The sequence below is a fragment of the Cygnus atratus genome, chromosome 1, assembly GCF_013377495.2.
Source record: "Cygnus atratus isolate AKBS03 ecotype Queensland, Australia chromosome 1, CAtr_DNAZoo_HiC_assembly, whole genome shotgun sequence".
In the NCBI taxonomy this organism is placed as follows: Eukaryota; Metazoa; Chordata; class Aves; order Anseriformes; family Anatidae; genus Cygnus; species Cygnus atratus.
Genome location: NC_066362.1, coordinates 135,661,585 through 135,684,332, shown reverse-complemented (window position 1 = coordinate 135,684,332; position 22,748 = coordinate 135,661,585). Strand labels below are relative to the sequence as shown.

Here is a 22,748-nt window from a genome sequence, read left to right as displayed (position 1 = left end):
GTCCCCTAATTGAAATAAATCTGCCAATAAAGGTATCTACAGTAGCAATCTTGCTATTTGTAAGAATGGAGCTGGGGGTCAGCCTCTTCTCACAGGTAGCTACTTGATAGGACTAGAGAGAATGTCTTCAAGTTGGCCCAGGGGAGGTTCAGGTTGGAAACTAGGAGACATTTCTTCTCAGAAAGAGCAGTCAGGCAGGCATTGAAACGGGTTGCCCAGGGAGGTGGTGGAGTCACTGTCCCTGGGGGTGTTTAAGGAAAGGTTGGACGTGGTGCTTAGGGACATGGTTTAGTGGGTGACATTGGTGGCAGGGGGATGGTTGGACCAGATGATCTTGGAGGTCTTTTCCAACCCTAATGATTCTATGATTCTAATGTTTAGGTAAGCTGTCTATGTAAGCAGATGATCAACACATTTCCTGAAATTTTTGTTTCAGTTGGATAAATAAAGCTTCATTTCCTATGCATTTATGTCCTTTCCTCCTAGAACACCTCTGCCACTACTACTAGAGCAATGATACCATTTTTTTAGAATACGTCCCATATGTGAGGGAACAAATGCTGCAACTTGGACAGCCTCATAACTCATCAGTTATCACATGCAAATTGCTGAAAATAAAGGTTTACTAGCTGAGTGGTACATGTAATTTCCTTGATGACAGTCTCAAATCACCATTCTTGGCTAAGTAATCACTGATGTCCATTCAAAGCTTTGACGTAAAAATGTCTCTGCTGAACCAAATCAGCCCAAAATCACCTCACATACCGGGTGGTAGAATTACATAGACAGGGTTCAGTTTGGAGTTACTTGCAGAAAAATATGCTGTTTTGAATGTATGTTCATATACAGATATGCGTATCTCACTGTGAATAGCACCATCTCTCAGAAGACATGTAGCTGTAGACTGGGCGGCCAGTTAGCAGCATGTACGTATCTGCAGAGGCTACGATGGCTGCAGAGAAGCCGAGGGGAGCCAAGACCTTCACTGCACAGCCAACTCACGGCGATGCGGCGAATGCCATCTGGCTACCGTCGGCCACACCGAAGTCGCTGCGCTCGTTCTCTAAATGCTCGTTTCCATAGCCCGCGACCTTAACCCTCACGGACGGCTCTGTTTTCCCTCACAAGGCTGCACAGGAGGGCAGAAGAGGGCCGGGCCGGGCACAACGGGGCGGGAGCGCCGCGCCGAGCCGCCGGGGGGCGCCGGGCAGGTGCGAGGGCCGGGGCCGGGACCGGGAGCGGCGCTTCGGGGGCGCCCGGCGGGGCAGGGGGCGAGAGGGGATCGGGATCGGGCCGTGCCGGGCCGTGCCAAGCCCCGCCGCTCACGCTGTTCGTCTGCGCAGGGAGCGCGATTCGGCCGCCGCCGCTGCCCCCGGAGGCTAATTAGCCAGGAGGCTAATCCCGGCCGGCCCCGCAGCCGCAGGATGTCCGGTGAGTACGGCCTCGGCCGGCCCGCCCGCCATTAGCGGCCCGGGGTGGGGATGGGGGGTCGCCATTTGGTGGGGGGCGAGCCGGGCGGGCTCCGTGCGGCGGCAGGTGGAGCGGCCACGCCGGCGGAGTCGCGACATGGCTGCGACACGGGGCTGCGGGTGGGTGCGGGAGGGGCTCGGCGTGGAGCGGCTCTGCTGGGACTCGCGTTTCGGAAGGAGAGGGGTGGCGAAGCCTGTTAGGTGCGAGGTGCAGCGTCCTCTGCCTTGTCCTGCCCAGCGCTGAGTTCCCAGAGGTTAAACGAATCGCTCAAACAATTACTAATATTTCATTTTTCAAAGCCAAACATGACTGTTTTACAACTAGAATTATGCTTAATTGCATATTGTAACATCATTGCATTTGATTTTTCACAGAGATAGTTTACAGTCTATTGAATAACACAATTGCAGACTCTCGAAGCGGTACCAAGCTGTTCATAACTGAAAGATACTTAATAAAATCTTTGCTAAATGAGAAACAAGTTTCCTCTCTGTAGCCTTCCAAGATAAGTCATAATCCTGCCTAGTAAAATTCAGTGTTGCTTTAATAATAGAGAATTTGGTTTGGGTCAGGCAGGGCTTTGTTAGACCACAAGAAATACTGCACGCCATCAAATGGCAACGTGTATTCCGTGTAGAGGTGCTGGCTGAGCCAGCACAACGCTTATCAGTAACACGAGTATCTCCACTACTGGACCCAGACCAAGGAAGCACGGGAATTAATATCGCCAGCCATCGCTTGATTGCTATGGCAGGAACCGCCTCTTTGCTGAAAATTTGCATAATAATTTCTGTGGGTGGGCTGGCATAGCCTTTCACACCGTTACTCATTCTGCATACTTGTGGCAGAATACGTCTCCCTGCTGCTGAGGCTCCAGGTGTCAGCTGGAGCAGAGCTTTCTGTGCCAGATGCTTCTGAAGATGGTTGTGCTAGGTCAGCGAAGCCAGGAGGCTGTGACTTTATCTCTGCAGTAAGCCTGACCCACCTTTGGGCAAACACACCTCTAGGGGAAGATGCACAGGGACCTGGGTATGGGACAGGGGTAACAACACCACTGTCACAGAAGATGAGGTGGGCAGGAGTGGCCATGACCTCGTTGTTGCAGGTTTCAGAGTGGGCACAGACCCAGGCTGTAGTGTGCTGGCCCCACAGGGATCACATCTTTAGTGGGGGGGTGAGAAAGGAACAGCAGATGGCAACAGGGAGGGATGTAAGAAAACAAAGGGCCAATGTTGGTTAGCACGCAAGGCAGTACGTACGGGGGACATAACCACCCTGTTGGAGATTTTTAGCAATTTTATGCACTCTTATTTTTATGCGTGACAGCAATGTGTTATTTAGAGTGTGCCTGCAGGAGAGTTGTAGCCTACATGTCTCTGTCTCCTATGGCAGCTTTGGAGTGGGCAACTTGACAAATTTGTTACTCCAGGAGCCACTGCTAGAGCACATTTATCCTTTGTCAGAAGACAAAAATATGTTTACAAAGCTAGGTCTGTTGGGTTATGAAAGAAACTACTTAAACTTGTCTTGAAGCTGGCAGGTATGTGTTTCATTCAGTGCTTATTTTATGAGTAACTTCTGACTCTCACTGGAGTTTGTTCGTTCTCTGTCTCCCCTTTTTCTGTGATCATCAAAGTGAGAACCACTCAGTCTGCTTGTGTTGCAGATTCCAAGGCTCTTCTGCAGCCCTAGAACTGGTTTTCAGGCCTGTTTAAGAATATTGCCTCTGGCAGTTTTGTCTGAGGCACTGCTGTGAGTAAGTAGCATAAGAAGCTGGTGATCTTGACTAAAAAAGCTGGAACACGTTGCGCATAAAATCACTGCCTATTGTAGTGATTCACATTACTTTTTCTGTCTTTTCTGTGCTGCTATCTGCAGCTTGGGAGTGGTCTCTAAAATAACTCACCACAGTTATTTCCTTGAAAGTCTCTGGTTTCTTCTGAGAAACTTTTGCCAGTGCTGGCAATGGTGATTTCTAAACTTGCAACTTCATGTGCTGTGTGGTAGTCTAGATAAGAGAAATCAGCAGTCATAAATTCATACAACGTAGTTTTAATGTGATTCTAATCATACGCTTGCTTTTCTTATAATTCACTGAGAGTCAGTGATATCAGCCATAGGGTTCCACAGCTTGAAAACAATTTGCTTGAAAACTCAATACTCTTCACACTAGGTGTTTTCTGTGAAAAATCCTATTATCATTCAGCTCAAAGGACTGAAAATTATGCATAAAGCTGCCCTTGACACTTTAAAAAAAAAAAGAAAAAAAAATCTAGTTGCAATGAATTTTAAGTACCCATACCCTTGGCTTTCAAACTTAGAGATCAAATATTGCTGCTTTTGCAGCTTGGAATCAGTGGGTGAAGCCCTGTGTAGGTTAAATTTAAAGCAACATTATTCTTTAATTTAAATGGGGATTTTTGGCAGAGTTTAGTTTCGTAGATCTTTATGCAAATCTTATCTGTAGTTTTGAGTTTTAAAAATAGAGTAATTATGGGGACAGAGTTTCAAGGAATGCTCTAAACAGGGAAATTCAAGTAACGCTTTTTTTTCCCTTGAAAACATAGATTAGATTAAAGAACAAGTAATGATAAAGTCTTTTGATTTTAACCCCCACCCGTGGATCTTTAACAGAGTAACTGATAACTGCATCATTTTAAAATAGCTAGCATATGTTTCTGTTTGCATCAGTAACATTTTAATGTTGTATGGTTTCAGCCAGTAGTTTGATTATCAATTTAATTACCTCTGTAATGGTTCACTATATTAAGAAGGACAGAAAATGTATCCCACAGCTGATTCTCAGAAGAGACAATTGGTTTCTTTACTTTGCTAAGCATTAGCCAAAGTTTCTTAGAAGCTGTATTCGTTCAGCTGTTTGCCTCCTTCTCGTTCTGACCACAGCTTTCGTCTGAGAGGTACTGGCATGAAAGTATGTGTAAGATGTGGTAATTTGCCACACCAACTTGCTGAACTCTTTGATGAGCAGCTTGTTTAGTTTTGGGTGCATTATATATGTAAATATTTGGTTTCTGTAGCTAAAAAAATTTGCAGAAGCAGTAAGGAGATTATGTGCTCGGTTTTATGGTTGTTATTTAAAATAGCGGTTTTAAGATTTAAACACCTACTCTCTTCACAGTTTGCTTTTTGTACTAACCCACCCCCCACGTTCTTCTCACTAGTTGTTTTATTACTTTTTTTGGCTGGAGATGCTTGTTGCCTAACACAAAAGTGCCTTTCTTTGCTGAGTCTTTGTGTCTTCTGAGAATAATTTTATTGCTGAAGTGGCCTTCAGCTTTTCTTTTTTTTTTGTGTGTGTGTGTGTTGTTTATTATTATTTTTTTGGATGTGTGCTTGTATTTGTGTAACCTTTTGGAAAGCTGCCGTAGGAGCAGCTTACAACTGTCCTTCCAAACCTCTCCATGTAAGCACCAGTTATTCGTTGTTTTCTGCAACACCCATAACTTGCTTGAGCTGTTGTAATAACAGGAGGTTCAGGTGTTTCCACAGAGAAAGATCCTTTTTTCTTTATTTGCTTCTGGGAATCGTGATTAACAAGGCTATTGGAATTTGCTTAGCTGAGGGATCTGCAAGCTGTTTTACGTTTGGGTGGGTGATTGAGTGTCTTGGCTAAGTTTGCCACTGCCGAATTTGTCGAGCATCGCGGGGGCCTGCAGTGCTGTAGGAAGAGCATGGCGTCTGTCCCCACTGAGAGTTCAGGTCTGGCTGGTGATATGGGGACAGGTCAGCACACAGCGGGTCTGCATTTCCCTCTGGGTTTGGATGACATGGAAATGAAAGTGCTCGGTGTCTGAGGGCACCGGCCATACTTCGTTACACACCTCGATGCTAGGGCAGAGGTTTCGACCTGTGCGTTTCGGCAGCCTCTGAGGTCGCTTGTTGGGTGCTCTGCGCTGGTTCTGCCAGATTCCTTCTGAGTGTCTCTCATAGAGCCTGGAAACTGTGTGACACCGTGTTTTGTTTTGTTTTTTGATAGTTTATCACAATTGTTACTCCCTAAAAATGGTGGCGGTTTTATACGAGTAGTTCAGGACAAATTCTTACTGATGCGCTGTAGCTCAGTGGAATTCACCTCATCCTGTGTGACCCAGTTACTTTGTTCTGGTTAATTTTGCAGCCTAGGAAACTGAGGTATTCCTTCATCTCTGAGAGATGCCCATGACATCACTGAATTTTAGGTTCTGGCTTGCCCCAGAACCCTGATAATGGCTCTGTTGGAGGGCAGAGCTGAAGAAGCAGCACCTGGTGTCGCAGGCCCAGTACCTTTACGAAATGTGCTCTAGGTGATATTGTGCAGGAGTGTAGCTTGCTTTCTTTTTTATTGTAACTTTTTTTTTCGCATATGCTTTTTGACTCTGAGGAACACAACTAATTTTCTCGGAGTTGCTTAAGGTAAGGATAGGTAGGGATCCTTAACTTTGGCAGGGTTGCCAACCTCAGCAGCAGTTCCTTTGCATATGTCAGTAGGTACCAGTTGTTCAGCCAGCACCAGTTACTCCAGTGCAAAGGGAATAAAGTGAAGAACAATGCCTGGTAGGTTGATTCAGTGAGGTAATGGAAAGAAAGATATTTCTGGCTTGTATTTAATTTTTTTTTTCCTTAGCTTTGGCACTATATAAACAGGAAAACTTTCTTTATCAGTTGTATTGTTAGACACAATGTTATGTTAGATAAATGTACAATCTAAATATTTATAGATCTGCTTGTTTGATTTGCCATTAGGTTTAGGCAACGTGACCTGGAGAATTATTTGTTTAAGGCTAGTCTGAAAGCTTCCTACTTAGTATTATGTAAATCAGGCAAAAAAAAAGAAAAAAAGAAAAAAAAAAGGCATATATTCTGCAGTTATGTTTATTGGATTTTCTATTCAGTTTTGTCCTCTGGGGGAATTTGGGCAAGACAAGAGCTTATCACAGGAGCTGCAGGTTGTTATAAGCTGTAGCCTGTCGGTTAGCTGGAGGAGGGAGATTGTAGAGCCAAAAGAGCTTATATTAAAGCTGTAAAATGACTCTTCTGAATATTTGCTCGCAGTAACGGATCAAGCCTTTGTGACCCTCGCTACTGATGATGTTTATTGTCAAGGAGCTCTGGTTCTTGGACAGTCATTGAGGAACCATACGACATCTAGAAAATTGGCAGTGCTAATTACACCAGGGGTTTCCAGTGGGATGAGGTAAGAATTCATGTTGTTTTGGAGATTGATAATATGGAAAAAATAAGAAGTAACATGAAGGATTTTAATAGGCTTCCTGAGGGTTTCATGGCATTGTCTGTAGAATTTCCCACTTGGCTAGTGATTTCTGAGGGGGAGTCCCAAATAACACCCATGATACGATTGTAAGCCTGATAAGAATTCACTTGCAGAAGTAGAGCTTGTGGCTGGAAGTTGATTCTCAAGCTCATAATTGGGAACATCAGCCGAGAGTTTGGGAACTAGGCTTTTAGTGTCTTGCTTTTGAGCCAAAATAAAGGTGGTATTGGTTTGTTTTTTGCTTCCTCCAAGTGTTTTTTTTATTTTAGGAAGATCAAGATACCTACCACCTCTGACATCAGAACTCTCCAAAGACATCAGTGGCTCAATTTCAGATGACTGATCTAAACTATTAGTGCACTGCTAACATGATGGGAAATACATTTCTTTCTGCCCTTCTTTTTAAATCACTTTCCAGTTTGGGATGTGATTCTACAGGCGCGACAGAACTGTGTGTACAGAAATCTATTAGATCTGTTGAACTCTAGCCTTGATTTTTGGAGGACTGTGTTAGCTGTTAAAAGGAACATGACATGCCACAACTACTCAAGCTCTTAATTCTGCTGTGGTTTAGGAAGCATGCAAACTCCCAATTTCTATATGCCATTTGAAAGTATTAGCAATGCAGGTGTCTCAAGAAACATATTTTCTCTTTTTTGCTCCTTTAGATATAGGTAAATCTGCTTTTCCGGGATTTTTCTCACAGATGGTTTCATTGTTATCACAGACCCTTTCCTGAACGACTGTTAAATACATTTGACAACTGGGTGGATGCTAAGTCTCAATTTTTTCATTTCTTCCCGCTCCCTCTACCTTCACTGGGACGAGACCCCCTCCCCCCCCCCCCCCCTTTTTTTTTTGAAACCAAGGATAACATTTTAAAGTGTTTGTTACTGAACTGTGTTTCTAGAAATCTGTATCTACTCTTTATTCTTTCACAGTTAATTTTAGTCCCTTGAAGATCAGGCGAGCAAAATCTAATGACTCTGGAATCTCGATAATCAGCACAGGCTTTTCTCTTTCTGTGTTTATATGACATCCAGGACTTTGTAGTTAATAGTGTAATGTAAATAAATAAACTGTTTAAAAGACTTTTTTTTGTGCCTTGAAGGAAAATTAGCTACTTTGATATCACCTATTAAATTCATGTGAAAGAGATGCACAGAGGAAAGATGTTTTTCTAAAAGTCTCATTTGAGATGACTTATAGTAGTGAGCAAGCATATAATTTCTGTTTTAGAAGGTGCAATTTTGGAGCTGCTTTTGCTCAGGTATGATAGGTGCAAACAACTGCACTGACAGTGCCTGCCACATCCTGTACAATGCACACATGACATAGTATGGTGCTGTTCCTTAGAGACAGCTGTGCAGGAGTGAAAGCTACTTTAATTTCTGACAGTGTTTCTATAGGAGACTGAGTAACTAAGGTGAGGTTTGTTTTCTCCTCCATGCAGCATCTTTCACTTTTGGGATGTGCTGGCATCCCAAAGTGGATGTGCTGCTCCCTTAGTGGAAGAAGCGATGGTTTATAGCCTCATATCTGTCACTTCAGCAGACTGTTTACAAGGACTTTGCACTTTTGATGTCTTTTTCTAACCAATCAATCTAACCTTTGTTACTGTCATAGTAAATGTGCTGCGTGTCACTATTTTTGTGCCAGAAGTGAAGTCTGATGAACCTCCATAAATTTCCTTCTTTCCCTCCACTGCTTGCTCTGGTAGGTCTGTCCTGCGCAGCGTGTTCGATGAAGTCATCGAGGTGGATGCACTCGACAGTGCTGACTCGGTCCGGTTGGCTCTGTTGCAGAGGCCAGAACTGGGTGTAACCTTCACTAAGCTTCACTGCTGGACTCTTACTCATTATAGCAAATGTGTCTTCATGGATGCAGACACTTTGGTGAGTAAAGCAGGAGCCGTGGCAACATCTTTGTGTGTCTTAAACAGCTGCTCTGGGTGTGGGATGCTTCCTTGTCTCACAACCTGGTGGCCTACCAAGTGACCAGATTTGCTGGGGGACCCACGGTCACAGAAGCTCCAGCTGGATGTTTGGCAATGCTCACAGTTCTGCTGGCTGCAGAGAAGTGGATCCTGTTTCTGAGAGTAGCCTCAGGACTGTCCTCAAAAGATATAAACACACTCTATGCAAATTGGCTTCTGACAGATGTTTAGAAGAGATCTCTCTCATATACTTTTGTTTGGACTTATTCTGGTCAGGAAGGCAGGCTAGTTATAAAATAGAGAGGAAAAAAAAGCCAGAAACATTCGTATTTTTTTCATAAGGAGATTAAAAAAAAAAAAGACTAATTTTGGCAACAGTCATGTCAGCCTTTCTCTGCACTTAAGTGCTTCATTTTGAGAGAGTGGGATGCATTTTGATTTAATAAGATTATAGTTGCATTAGAAACCAAATTAAATTATTATTCTCAGGGAGTGAGGGGAAAAGCGTATGATTTCCTGTTTAATATTAAAGGAAGAAGGCAAGTATTTGGCTGTGTTTTTTAATTGAATTTAAAAAAGTAGTAATCGTTCTATTTTTCACAGTGGCTCCCTTGATGACTGTTATGGGTGGGGTGCAGGCATTCAGTGACTGCACAGCCGTCTTTCCACCAACTTTAACACTGATCTGGGCCTTAACCTGATTGATTTTTCCCACTTCACTGTGAAGCTTTGAAACCAAACCAAAGCAAGACTCTGAGCTTAACATACGTTAGAAAACCAGTAAAAAGAGGCGTTTTTTTCTGCTACCCCTGTAGTCGTCCTGTTGCTAAGTCAAATTATTTGGATTCTCAGCTTTGTTACAGTTACTGAGAACAGTGGATTCAATTTCACTGAGAAAGTGAGCTAAGAAATAAGGAGACTACCTGTTTTCATGGTATGTTGTAATATTTAAAGGGACCTTTTGGAGGGTCTCAGGCTTATGAAGTAATTTCATAGGGTTTGCACTTTTGTCAGAGAAGTCATGGGGAACCACAGTTAATGTTACCTTAGTACATTAAAAAATAAGTGCTGGCCACAAACATGTTTGGCATTGTATCTCCTTTTATGCTATGCAAGCTACATACTTGGTCGGACTAAACTGAATTTGTTAGTACTGATTTAACTACTTATGTTCCAGAAAAACATCTTCTGTAACAACTTCTTTTCTACTACTGTCTCCAAGGTGCTTTGCAATGTTGATGAATTGTTCGATCGAGAAGAGTTTTCAGCAGCTCCGGATTCTGGCTGGCCTGACTGCTTTAATAGTGGTGTATTTGTGTTCCGACCATCTTTAAAAACTTACAACCTGCTGCTCCAGTTTGCTGCTGAACATGGCAGCTTTGACGGTAAGGCATAACAGAGGGGCAAGGCGTAAGAGTTGAAGTGCAAGAAATGAGATTCAGTCTCAATAAGGCATTTTTTTCCTGTAGCTTCCGTGCTATCTGGCAGAATGGAGAAAGGCAGGAGTTCTCTAGGCTTTAAGTAATTACGCTTCCACAAAAATTTATGGTGCAGATCTTTGCCTCTTACACAGTATTTAGGACACATTGACTTACTGCAGGCTGTGATTCCCAGAAAATTGTAATGAAGGCACATTGTGTCTGAGTCTCGCTCAGTAAGTTTTAATTTTGCTGTCTGGTTTAGGAGAGAGAAATATAGCTGATCTTCTGCTCTGAGGGAGACCAAAACCCCTTCCTACTCCTCTCTTCCTATGTTCCGATAGGACTCCACTTACACTGAAATTGCATCAGAGTGGACCAGGTATTACTCACTTGCACCTGCTCGTGTGGCCGTTTTGTCAAGTCTAAGCTGCAGTCCCGTGAACATACCAGTCTCACATCCATCCTTGGACATGAAATTTTGGTGTAAATTTGCATGTACTTATACATTAGGCTAATACTGTTTTATGTATGCTTTAGGGGGTGATCAAGGCTTGTTGAATAGCTTCTTCAGCAACTGGGCAACAGCAGATATTGGTAAACACTTACCTTTCATCTATAACTTAAGCAGCAGTGCTGTATACACCTATGTTCCTGCTTTCAATCAGTAAGTAGTGACTTTTGGCTGATTGTAAATCGCTGTAGCTTGCTAACAACAAATCATTTATTACAAGAAAGTGAGAGAATAACGCTGGCATATTCTGTTGATTTAAATTACAGCAGTAAGAAATAACATGTAAAAATTGTGTAATAGAAGCTTAAGAGCAATACGAAAGCTTCTTATGTCTATCTGTGGGACAGATAGAGAGTCCTAGAGTTGGCTGCTCTGTCTCAAAAGTTGCTTCAGAAAAGTTTTTCCCAAATTTGGAAATATGTAAATTACTTCAACATTAGGTTCTGACTGCTTTACTTTTAAATTTGTTCCTTTTTTTTTTCAGTCAGTTCTATGGGAAATAGTTGGGATTTTTCTTTCTCTTTTTTAAAAATATAAAAATTCTTAGGTTCTTCTTGAAACTGAATTTGTGCAGGTAATTATATTACCCCAGACAGTTCAGTCAGAGAAACTTTTCTGGCAAAAGGCAAGTTGTTTTTAAGATTTAGGGTGTCGTGAACTACTGTAACAGTTGCACAAAACATTCTTTTTGGGGGGTGAACTTAGGATGATGTTTTTATTAGGCATTTTCAAAATGTAAAACAATGTTGAAGTGCTAAACAATTCTGTTGATTTGGTGTTTGAGGTGGTATTTATTTGTTTGTGAACAGGGCGTGGAGGAGGACTGGAAATGGGACTGCATGTGCCTTTCAGTTTTCTTCATGAGTTTTTCTACTGGAATTAGCAGATGGAAGCAAATGGCAGTGTAGCCTTTTGTTTACTGTATGCTATGTGAAATACCTTCATTTCAAAAGATAAAAATGTTTATATATATATATATATATATACTCATATTGAATGTGTTGCTGTTACAAAATGTCAAAATTACCTCACCAGTGAGAGTAAGCAAGTTTCTTTAGCAATGTATATATGCTAAAATTATCTTTGATGTATAGATCTGTATGTTTAATTTCTACAGTTTTGGCAGAGATGCCAAAGTTGTTCACTTCTTGGGAGCGACAAAGCCCTGGAACTACAAATACAACCTTCAAACAAAGAGAGTTATGCACGATGGCACCACCCCTGAGTCTTTTCATCAGCTGTCATTTCTTGCCCTCTGGTGGAATATATACAGTGCCAGTATACTGCCTTTGTTAGAAAAGCTTCAAAAGACGGAACGATCAGAATCTGAGGAATGCAAGGTAACTATCAAGGAGTTAGTGGGAATGTACTGAGTCACAGAAAAATGATGAAAACGGCCTTCTCCGGAGGAAAGAATTACATGGGAAAACATCTGCTGATTGGCAATAGCAGTGACTGCTTCTACAGGCATCTAAACTAACAGTTTAGGAAAGACTTGGGGTACCATGGCTTTACCAAGATTTCTCCCACTCGCCTTCTTAACTGAGGAGGAGTTTGTATGGCAATGTATGTAAATATATTCTACAAATTAAATGCAAAACATGGGACAAATTAGGCAGAGAAGGTGATCATCTGGCTATGAAACAGACTTCTGACTTCTTGAAGCTAAGCTGATTTAGACCATCAAACTAGGCCTTGAGCTGTAGTAAAATCTACCTTTTCAGCTCTGCATTTTAATTTGTTTTATGAGAGTCTTAACAAATCAGATTTGCAGAGTAAATTACATTTGGGATGTTATATAAGTTAGTTGTACATCATCAAGCATTTACTGAACTCTTTACACTTTTTTTCATCAGAGGAAGTATAGCAATGTATACTTTTCATGAATAGAATAAAAATCTGTTGATAAACGGATGCTTTCTTGGAGACCTACATTATAAACTAATGAGCAGAAGGAAGATACGATTTTTAATTTCATATCCAGACATGACAATTTAGGTCACTTTATGCATATAAAATATTTTCTTTTATGTTTTTTAAATATTAAACTATTACCATCATTAAATGAATTGCGTAGTGTCATACGATCAGTTGGACAATTATCATCAAAGCTCCAGAGAGGAATTTGGTTTATAAATCTCATGACAAATTGGAAAGCAGAGGAAGGAGTGGGTAGGTTTTGATCTCATACTTCGGTACATTCAGTTAGTTTTTTTAAGAAATTGGGCAGTGAAGAAATAGTTCAGCTACAGTAACATTAAGATGGAAGGACTTGTTAGGTTTCCCTGCTGATGATGGCAGCATACTCTTTAGTTCATAAATCTAAATTGCAATATGCTCTGATATTGGGACTGCAAATTGTTTGACTTTATTAATTTCAATGCTGAAAACGTTAGAAGTGAAGCTGTTGGAAATAAGGTACTGATTTCCTCCAAAATTTTATTGCAGTGACAGGATGTTCTTGTTTTTATTAGCATACTTTCAACGGAGTTGAAATTACACTGAAAAAGGCTGAGCCTTCTGTGGCAAATTCACTGCAAATGCCTGTACCTCCAGAGCAGACGTATGAAATGCATCCCACGGCTGGTCCACCTGAGGAACTCAGTTTCGAAGCTGTAAGTGTGCTGTATATTCTTATATGCAGTAACAAAATAAAATGATATACTAAAATAAGATTTTGATTTAGGTTTCTGATCTGGGAGATAATAGCTTCTTCACTTTAGCTGTCACCATTGAATTTTCTTGCTTTCATGAGAAATAGTCTCAAGAATATTTGTTTTCATTAATTTTTAGTCATGTGCGCACGATGTACCTGGAGGCTGAAAGAGTTTGCATTGAATTTTATGAAGAGATTACGTACTGAAAGCTGCTAGGTCCTTAATAAAATGTAATAAAAAGAAGCTATGTTACCAAATTAATCTACTGAGTATTAATGTTCCTGTAAACAAATATACTTAAAGCTAAGATCCTTTTATCCCTTTTGTGTAGATTTTTTTTTTGTTTTATCCCTGAAGTGCTGACTACGAAAACTGTTCCCCAGATTTCAATGATTTGGGCAACACGGAATATCTTGCAAAGAATTCACTGGTGATCACTACAGAGGTCCTGGTACTTCTGTGACTCTTCATGTATTTGGGTATTTCTGTTGCACTGACTCTCCTTATTTTGTGCAGGAATTTAATTGGAGGTAATAGAGCAATGTTTCTGCAGGTGTAAGTCACCGTGTGTGTATGATAAGCCATGCTATAGCAAGGTACAATTGGGGGAAAATAAAATGAATGTTGTAATGTCTGCTCTCGGGGACTATTTTCTGTTAAGGTGAAGACAGTTTTTGTTATGTTCAGCACTTCAGACTATAGTTACTCCATAAAATAAAGCTGTAGTCTTCCCTTCCTTCTTTTCCACCCTGAGCGTGGAAGTGCTGAAGGAAAACTGCAGAGTCTTACAACTTAAGAATAATTGATTAGCAAGAATGTTTTATCTTGTATTTGATGTGTCTGACCATTGGAAATGCTGAAGTTAAATAGGGAATGCATTTTCAAGATGCTCTTTTGGGGCGGAAAAATAACAATGTTCATTTAAGTTCAAATGTGAATTATACTATTTTATTTTTTTAATTACAGTAAGATTAGTTTATCGGAAGATTGTATTAATTTGAAGTGAACAACCTGATTCTCGTCTTAGTTAGGAACACCATCATTCCATTTTATGTTGCTTAGCTTCATTAGTCTTGTGAGACTGTTCTGCTTTTGGCAAGAGACCCCAGAGTGGGGGCTGCGTACTCATTTATGTTTTGATACGTGGCAAAGACAAATATTTTGGGGGCAGCCTGTTTTATTTCTCTTTTGGAATACATTGTTCTGTTCTCATTCTATGCATATAAAAAGCTTGAGTTACAGAGCAAGCTAGAATCCTAAAATGAGATTTGTTTCCCATTTAAGTTTGGCCTTGTGAATGTAGACATCTACTGTAAGCTAGTTTTCCAGGCTCTTTCTGCACTCTCTGAAGAGTGCCAGCCACTCTTGAAACTATCTTAGGATGAGATGAGCTGCCCTCCGGAGGTATTTATCCTGGATTGATTATAGTAGGAGCTTAGACTTGGTGCCATTTTGATAGCTAAAGCTGGGTGAGATGAATTTTGTCCTTGTTGATAATATTTCATGATGTTTCACTGCTTTCCTCTATCCCAAGACTGAAATCCACTTGTCTTGTATGCATTCTCATGATAAGAAAACTGGGAAAAAACTTGTTCTCCTAATAAAACCTCAGTGGTTGTATTTTAGCAACCTGTACGTGAAGTTGAACAATGCGGTTCTAACGTCCATCCCTCTGAGCCTGACAGACCTTCAGAACAACTTACTTTTCATCCTGCGTTTCAGGAAACCTCAGAACTGGTACACGTAGCTTTCTGAATTGCACTTTGGTTGATAATTGCGTGCATGTCTTTGCTGCCAGCATCATTTTGGGAAATATCTACTAACTATGATGCAATGTGTAAAAATATTTCAGCTATGTAATTAATTTCTTAACCTCTTCCAATACTGGCGTATGATCCCATTTTACCAGTTATACTTCTAGTTTTTAAGTGTATATTTTTCAGTGCCAGCCTGGAACTGGTCAATAACATAATCATCAATGTTTTTTGTCATGTTTTGTTTGTTGTTTTCACCTGCTGAAGTGATGTTTCTAAGCAAGTGGAAGATGATGTACTGTGAGTCAGGCACAGAGCCTGAGCTACAAGGCTTTGCTTTGTGATCTTGCACTGCGTTTATCTGTAGGCAGTGTGACAGCAGTACCGAATTTGGCAATAGCGGAGTGACGGGGTGTCGAGGAGTTGGATCTTGTGGGGTGCACAGCACAGACATTTTCCTACAGAGGAAAATGGGTAGATTGTGAAACATTATAGTGAAATTCTTTAAGACTGAGAAACAAATTGGTAGGGGAATTTGTAGCTTCTGTGCAGCAAGGGTGTTTGGGCCCTAGCTAAAATTATTCATTTATGAAAACATGTTGATTCCTGGTCTGCTGTTAACTTATCCAAGACTGTTGGTAATTCTTGCTAATGGTTTAAAACAAAACAAAACAAAAAAAAACAAACAAAGGAATCTCCTTGCATTACTGCAGATATGTATATACATAGCCTAAGAATTAAATTGCATGAATTAAATATGCATATTTGCATATATATGGAGCAAGCATGCTCTTCAGAGTGTTTATTGATCTTTAAAGTCATGTACAGATCGGGTCTCAGGCAAGGATGCATAGGAAGAGTGAAGTTAACTTCAGTATATAGTGTCATGTTGGCTGTGCAAAATACCTTACCGGGTCTGTGGGTGCAAGTCTTGTGTAAGTCCTGTGCCCAAAACTGGCAGATATAATGGCAATTCCAGGGCACTTAGTCCGTTTAAGCCTAATATCTCACTAATTGCAGTTATTCAGGCCTATTCTAAAGCATGTTTATAACTGAATTGGTGAGGGCTTCACTGGAAGGCTGTTCTGGTTGATTTTAACTTTGTAACATGAAGTGAGTTGTTTGCCTTTGATTCTCTTGGAATAGTACTGAAAGCAGATTTTCAGTACCTGTCTTGATTAGCTTTTGTTATATTTCTTCTTTATTGCTGGTTATAATTGTTGGGATGTTCTACTTTTACTAACATTGGTCAGTCACAGACATGTTTTTTCTTTTATTTGGTTGAAATTATCATTAATAATATATCCTACATTTCTGCACCTATGATAACTTGATCTTGAACCACGATTCAGAATTTTGTAGTGTCATTCCAAATTAATTAGTCTCAGATAATATCAGTCTCTTGAATTAATTTAACATGTGGTTCATGTCTGATAAATAATACTGATCTCACTGAAGATACAATAAAATGCATGGCCAAAATATACAGAAACTTATGCCCACATGAGAGCCCCATGATGAAATCTCATTGTATTGTTGCTGAGTGTGCCAAGCTTTGAGTTAAGAGAAGCAAAATAAATGCTTGGTGTGTTCACAGATGCTAAGACAACGAGATCACGTTATCAAAGCAAGCATGAGTATTCAAATACTGTTTGTTTTTTGTTTGTTTGCTTGCATGTTTTACCTGCAACTGTGTAAAGCAGAAATTTGACTTCCAAGTATTAACTTCATAGCACTGAAATAAGAACAATCAAATGACTGTTTTCCCACTGCTCTTCTTCTTCCTGCAGAATGAGGTTACACATTCTGTTTCAGAGCTCTCTATTCACCTCAAACCAGAAGAACCAAATCCTGAAGATGAACGGAGAAAATGGGAGGAAGGGCGTATGGACTATATGGGAAAAGATGCTTTTGAACATATTAAAAAGAAACTGGACACGTTTTTACTTTAAGAAGAAGTGAACTGTAATGACCGTCATGATCTCTTTCTTCTATAAATGCAACCTTGAGCATTTGGATATCTTCGTAGTTTATTTGACACTAAAGTTGAGGGAAGATTAACAGATAGAGACTCTTGTTTGTTTTGTGTTTTTTAACAGTTATGTGTGCCTTATCTTTATTGTTCCCCAATAGTGCCTTCTGAGGTGTAATGAATGATACCTTCTAAGTCTGAAACTCTCGTGTTTATCACTGTTCCCCATTTAGTACTGTGCAGGAACAGTCATGAGTAAAATATGTTGGAAGTTAAGATTACTTCAGAGTACTTTTATCTCTTAGAAGAGGCTTCAAAAACTTTTAAAATGAAAACCTTTCTCTTGAAAGCAAATTAACAAGTCCCAGGGCAACCATTGTGTAAATTTCAATATGAGAGAAAAATGAGATGAAATCGTGGCCTCATACGCGTCTATAACTAAACTTTTTCATTTAAGTATAATTAGGCTTAGAGTACATTCAGACTTTGTCAGAGATCTCTAGTGGATATTCTCCCTGTTTTATATGGAAGCTGCTCAGGTACCAGTGTGATGAAGAGTAGTCTTAAGATAGACTGATAATGTATGTTAACCTTTTATGTTCTTGCTATAGGATACCGCTTTTGTTTGTTTTAATATACATTAGCTTTACTTCTGTGTTCAGAGTTGCATAGTTAGAGGAAGAAATGCTGACTGACACTATGGTATAAACCTTCTGGTGCTTCATATTAATTTGTTTACAGTACTCCAGACTGCAGTTGACAAAGGCATTCTTCTCATTTAGCATAGCTGCTCCAGTTTGAATGCAACTGAAAACACAATTAGTACTTGTTTTAGTAAATAGGCCTTTTAAAGATCTTTCAAACAATAGCTGTGTGTTGGAACTAATAAATCTGAGTGGAGTTCCAGAAAAATGTATTGATGAGACTCCTTTTATATTAAGTAACGGGGATTGCTTTGTGAATTTGGGTATTTAAATGTGACTAATCTTGGCAAGTTTGTTTTACCAAACAAGAAAAAAAGAAACACTTTGAAAGAAAGAAGCTTGTCAGGCATGCCAATATGATAACATATTCAGCAGCATTATAAATAACTGTGTCAAGTCTTAAAATGAGAATTCTGCTCTGCTGATGTGGGATCTGAGACATGTTTTAGTCTTAATCTGTCACCAATTTTGGTACAGATAAACCTAATGAAATAATTTGGGGGTTTTGTTTAAAAATCAGTGTAGGAAAGTTACACAGCAGAGGGATTGCCATAGATGCTAGTGAAGGAAAAGGAGGGGTAGGAGGAAAGGAAATAGTGTTTTCTTTTTCTTCTGTCAAAAAGGATGGGAAAAGGGGGGGATAACTTACACAAATTAGGAAAGGAATGAAAGAGTCAAAAGGTCCATTAAAGGAAGAAAAGTGATCTTTGCATGTTTTAGAATTACTACCTAATGTTTGCAATAATGTAGTTACTTATACTTTTGTGGGCTATTTCCAGTTTTATCTATTCTTTTTCTCATTTATTTATTTCTCTTTCTATTCTCTTTATTTGAAGTATTCCAAATGTGGGAAGTGTGGGTCTCTCTGTCTTTGGGGGTCTGTTGAAGTTAAGCTTCTAGTCCAAGTTAGGTGTTGAAGGTCTCTGAAGTTGAAGTGAGATGTCCAGAAGATAAATCATCTCAGTTTCTCCACTGGTCATAAAGGGACCCATGATAACTTGCCTTCCCATGGCAGGTAACCTTCACACGTTCACGCAGGCAGGCCGTTTCTGCATCTTGTTTTGTATGGCCCAGCACAGCACTATCTGGAGATTATGCAGTGTACTGAATGTATTCATTTGGCGTTTGATATACTGATCTCTTTCTTAGTCACAAGTAACTTGTGCACTTCTGAAAAAGTACTCCATTTTATAACTATTTTACAGTTATTGCTAATAAACTTAAAACAGTTTTTGAAAACTGTATATAACAGTAGTCAGCAATGCAAACTTGTGCTTTATGCAGCTGTACTCCTACAGTAACTACTAGATCTTATTGGGAGAATTACTTAGGTTATGGGAAAAATTATTGATGGGAAATCAGTAATTGAAAAGTTTCAAAATAGACATATCAATGTAGTAGAAAGAGCTGTTATCGAATGCATTTGAAAGTGTTAAGATGTAAATTGGTATTGTGTGTGGATTATACATTGTTTTGCAAAGAAATGTAGCAGACTAATGTCATGGAAATAAAGCAGAAATGGAGAGTACCTGTGAAGTCATGTGCTCATCAGATGATGCATGGTTACAGATTGTTTATGTTGTGCCAGGGGGTGCTGTTTGTGACTGACTGCTTACTTTAATATGTTTTTTTTTCCATCTTATTAAATTGCTTTTGAGACATTAGCGCTACCAGCTGAGCAGAATTAAAAGGTGTGAGTTACAGTTATTTCTGTAGGCATACATAATTATAAGCTTTAGAATGTCTCTTGAATTAGAACAACAGTAGTTGGGTTACCGTGTTTCTCAGAAAAAATATAGCTGCTGTTAAAAACCGTGCCCAAGTTTTTGTGCATTAAGTCTTTACACAAAAAATGTTGAAATAGTTACAAGTACTGTGGTATCTTAGTGGATTCTAGCACAGTACTGCTGTCACCGGAGTGTGAGACGGGACAGCCTTTTCAGTTTATCCAGAATTCAAATGTGCTGTACTTTGGGCAGCATCCTTTGATTTTTATGGACATCATTGTGAAATTGTGGGGTCACAAACAGGTTTGGAGAGAGTTATGTGCAGCATATTGCCGTGAACCACAGGGTTTGCTAAGTCAAAGGATAGCTTGGAAGTAAAACTTAGACCAAGCCTCACCCAGAAGTTCTTCCATATTAAGGTATGATGTAGCCCCAGGTACTTTTAGGGTAAAGAAAGTCAAGAAAAATAGACTTTCTGGTAGTTCATCCCTGAACAAGGGAATGAATCCCATTCATCCCTGAACAAGACACGTTTTCACTTCAGAAATTTGGAAGGTGCTGTAGAACCAGCACCCTGTCTCGATGAAATGCTAAGGGGAAAGATGGCATATTAGATTAATTAAAACCACCAGAGATCTCTTAATGTCTGGTGTGTGTGGAGCGTGTGTGACTGAGGGTTTTGCCAGCATTGTTTAAGCCCTGGTGACCTGAGAAGCAGCTGTAAGGATTTTTGAAAGGCCAAACTCTGACCTATTGCTGTGTGGCAGACTTGGCATTTCAAGTGGACAGCTTGTGTTTGAGTCAAAATACGCTGTCTCCTCTGCTATCATGGGCTTAGTTATTTACAGCAGGACTTAGGAGGGCAGTTTCATCTGCAGTACAACAATTTTATTGGGTGCTCTTCATTTAAAAACAGGAGATACTGTGGGTGTGCCACAAGGAAAATTCTTGAACATCTTAGACAAGTGGGTTAATGCACTTCCCAAGCCTAAAGGAAAAGGAGATTGTTGTTCTTGAAATGTCCCTACTTACTGTACTGCCTGGTGTCTTGTGAGGACCTTTCCATTTGGTTGTGCTGGGAAAAAAGAGTTTTGTCTCCGTAGTTCAGTCTGCTCACATCAGTTATGTTTTGTAAGGCTGATATTTGGGAAAAGAAAAAAAAAAAAAAAAAACTCGTTATTTTTCTGCCTTTATATTTTCTTGTCCCTGAACGTGAGACTGGGTTATTAGCAGGTGGCTTTATATGTTTACATGCTTTCGAAAATGTCTGCCTGTTCAACAGAAGCGAGTCTGCAGCATGCCTGTTTATTCTGTGATGGATTCTGTTGCTTTACTAAGCTAAACTGTTTTGATTCATCTGACTTTGAAAATAACATGAGATGGACCTAGTTCTCTTAATTCATACCTCTAATGATTTTACCATTCTGTGAGAGTGTTTAGGTTAGTGTATGGAAAAAAAGTTGCATCTGTTTCCTTTTTTCCATGATTTTCACTATTATGAGGTTTGATTATTTTTAAATCAGCCCTATAAATGAGATAAAATGCCTAGCAGTCAACTCTAAATAGCCTGCAAAAATAGCCTGCATGTCAGTTAATGCTTCTCATTGGAATACCTTGCATTTTCAGTGTATGGGCTGCAAAATGCTTCAGCTGAAAGTCTGTTCATCCTGACTTGTCTGGCTCATGAAAAAGTAGTTTATTTAGTGCTGAGTTACAAGGGGCAACGCTCAAGCAATATGTTACCTCCTGGTATAAATTTTGCACTTGTAATAATTGCATGTCATAATTATAGTCAAGGTACTTAAAAATAATAAGTTATATAAAACTTATTATAAAACACTATAAAAACCATTAGAATATTTGCAATGACGTACTATGAATGCAGGAAAAAGCACAGTTGCAAGCCTTTTCCTTAACTTTGCTTTGGCTGTTGCCAGGATCCTTTAAACTCTCAGAAAGTGGAGGGGAAAAAAATAAGATTCCTAGAGAGCCAGGGTTTGATTTGTGATTATTTTAATAATTTTCCCACCTCAGGATGACAGGACATTAACCGCCTTGGAGAAGTGTTTGTTTCCATTTACAAGACTGTAGAGGGATGTGAACCGCAATAGATGTAGGTGGTTTTCCTTTAGATGTGTAATACCAGAAACAGGTGATTTTGTTTTATTTTAAAGAACTGTAATTTTCAAAGCCTGCCCATATTATTAAGTATTTGGAACAAAAATGATTGGTTGTGATTGGTGGGTACCTGTTTTTTCATTTTGAAACCTCCTTAAATTCTTCGTGTTTGAAGAACTTAAGGCTTTTAGACACGTGGCAGAACAGAAGCCAAAGTCATTCACAATCCGCAATATCCCCATTTTCCTCAGAAATGTCACTTTTTTTTTCCTTTCAAACATCTTAGTAATGGGGCACGTTAATACAAAGAGAAAATAGAGTTTTGCAGAGTTGTTCAGAAGTAATTTTGCAATTAAAACATTCTAGGGAAATATCCTGAGATTCATTTCAACACTGTGTGTGTATTTTAGCCTACAATCTGTTGGGGAGCACAAGTTTTTTGATTTCACTTCTTCAGTTCCATCACTCTTGTAAATGAATTGTGTCCCATACTCTCCCCCAAATTCGAGCAGGAGAAAGTTTGAGTTCAAAATCCTGTTTTCAGTTCGTCTGTTACACAATTATTTGTATTCTCAGGTGATGGGCTCTAGTGATTTATGCACTGGCGTTCCCCTGGGTTGCAGCAGAGAGCATGTCAACGCATCCATGGTATTTAAACATGGTGAAGTGAGTTATTTTAGAAGCTTATTGTCTCACTGTTGTGAGACTCAACAATTACTTTGTTGAGTCAGCCTAGTGCAGAGTTTCCAAATGTTATTTAATAATGATCAAACTATTTAGATGGAAGTCAGCTTCATACATCACGAATGTCAGACATTTGTACTGCTCAGCCACAGCTCTTTCCATTAAAAACAAACTTCTTTTGTTACAGAGCTGCTTCCTTCTGTGTGGCATCTGTATTTAACCTTATGTAGGCGCATTCTCCTGTGGTTAACAGTGGCTTGGTGGTTTGCCAGTTGTCTCAGATTTGCCTAACAGGCCAGTTTATGTGGTACTTCTTCCCTTCTACAAAGGGAGAAGCCATGAGAAAACAATGGAGAGAGCACATCATATATTCCCCCCTTTTTTTTTTCAGAATATCATTATATTTTTTTCCAAAAAAAAAAAAAAACACCTTTGTAACTGAGTTTATTTTTTAATATCATACAAATACAAATATGTCGCATTTGACAAAAACAGCCTTTTATCCATTAATGCATTTTATGT

The 22,748-nt window shown here is 39.7% G+C and overlaps 1 protein-coding gene across 3 annotated transcripts; it reads left to right on the top strand.

The window, feature by feature from the left end:
- Positions 1-1,052: 1,052 nt before the first annotated feature.
- GYG2 (glycogenin 2) lies at positions 1,053-19,225 on the top strand. Of its 3 annotated transcripts, XM_050715189.1 has the most exons (10): positions 1,053-1,211; positions 1,344-1,431; positions 6,523-6,664; positions 8,463-8,637; positions 9,901-10,063; positions 10,637-10,763; positions 11,728-11,950; positions 13,085-13,225; positions 14,894-15,004; positions 16,812-19,225. In XM_050715189.1, exons 1-10 carry the CDS (start codon positions 1,068-1,070, stop codon positions 16,971-16,973), a joined length of 1,476 nt encoding a protein of 491 aa, XP_050571146.1. In that variant the 5' UTR covers positions 1,053-1,067; the 3' UTR covers positions 16,974-19,225. The 3 variants fall into 3 exon arrangements, with proteins under 3 accessions (XP_050571146.1, XP_035398168.2, XP_035398167.2); XM_035542275.2 differs by having other exon boundaries at positions 1,053-1,431; XM_035542274.2 differs by having other exon boundaries at positions 1,053-1,431; positions 14,880-15,004; positions 16,812-16,961.
- The last annotated feature ends 3,523 nt before the right edge of the window (positions 19,226-22,748 follow it).

Bases quoted from the DNA above. Each gene is read 5' to 3' on its own strand.
- GYG2 (XM_035542275.2), top strand. From the start codon at position 1,068: ATGCTCGTTTCCATAGCCCGCGACCTTAACCCTCACGGACGGCTCTGT. The intron at 1,432-6,522 runs GTGAGTACGGCC...ATTTGCTCGCAG, and splicing joins CCGCAGCCGCAGGATGTCCG to TAACGGATCAAGCCTTTGTG. The intron at 11,951-13,084 runs GTAACTATCAAG...TGTTTTTATTAG, and splicing joins CAGAATCTGAGGAATGCAAG to CATACTTTCAACGGAGTTGA.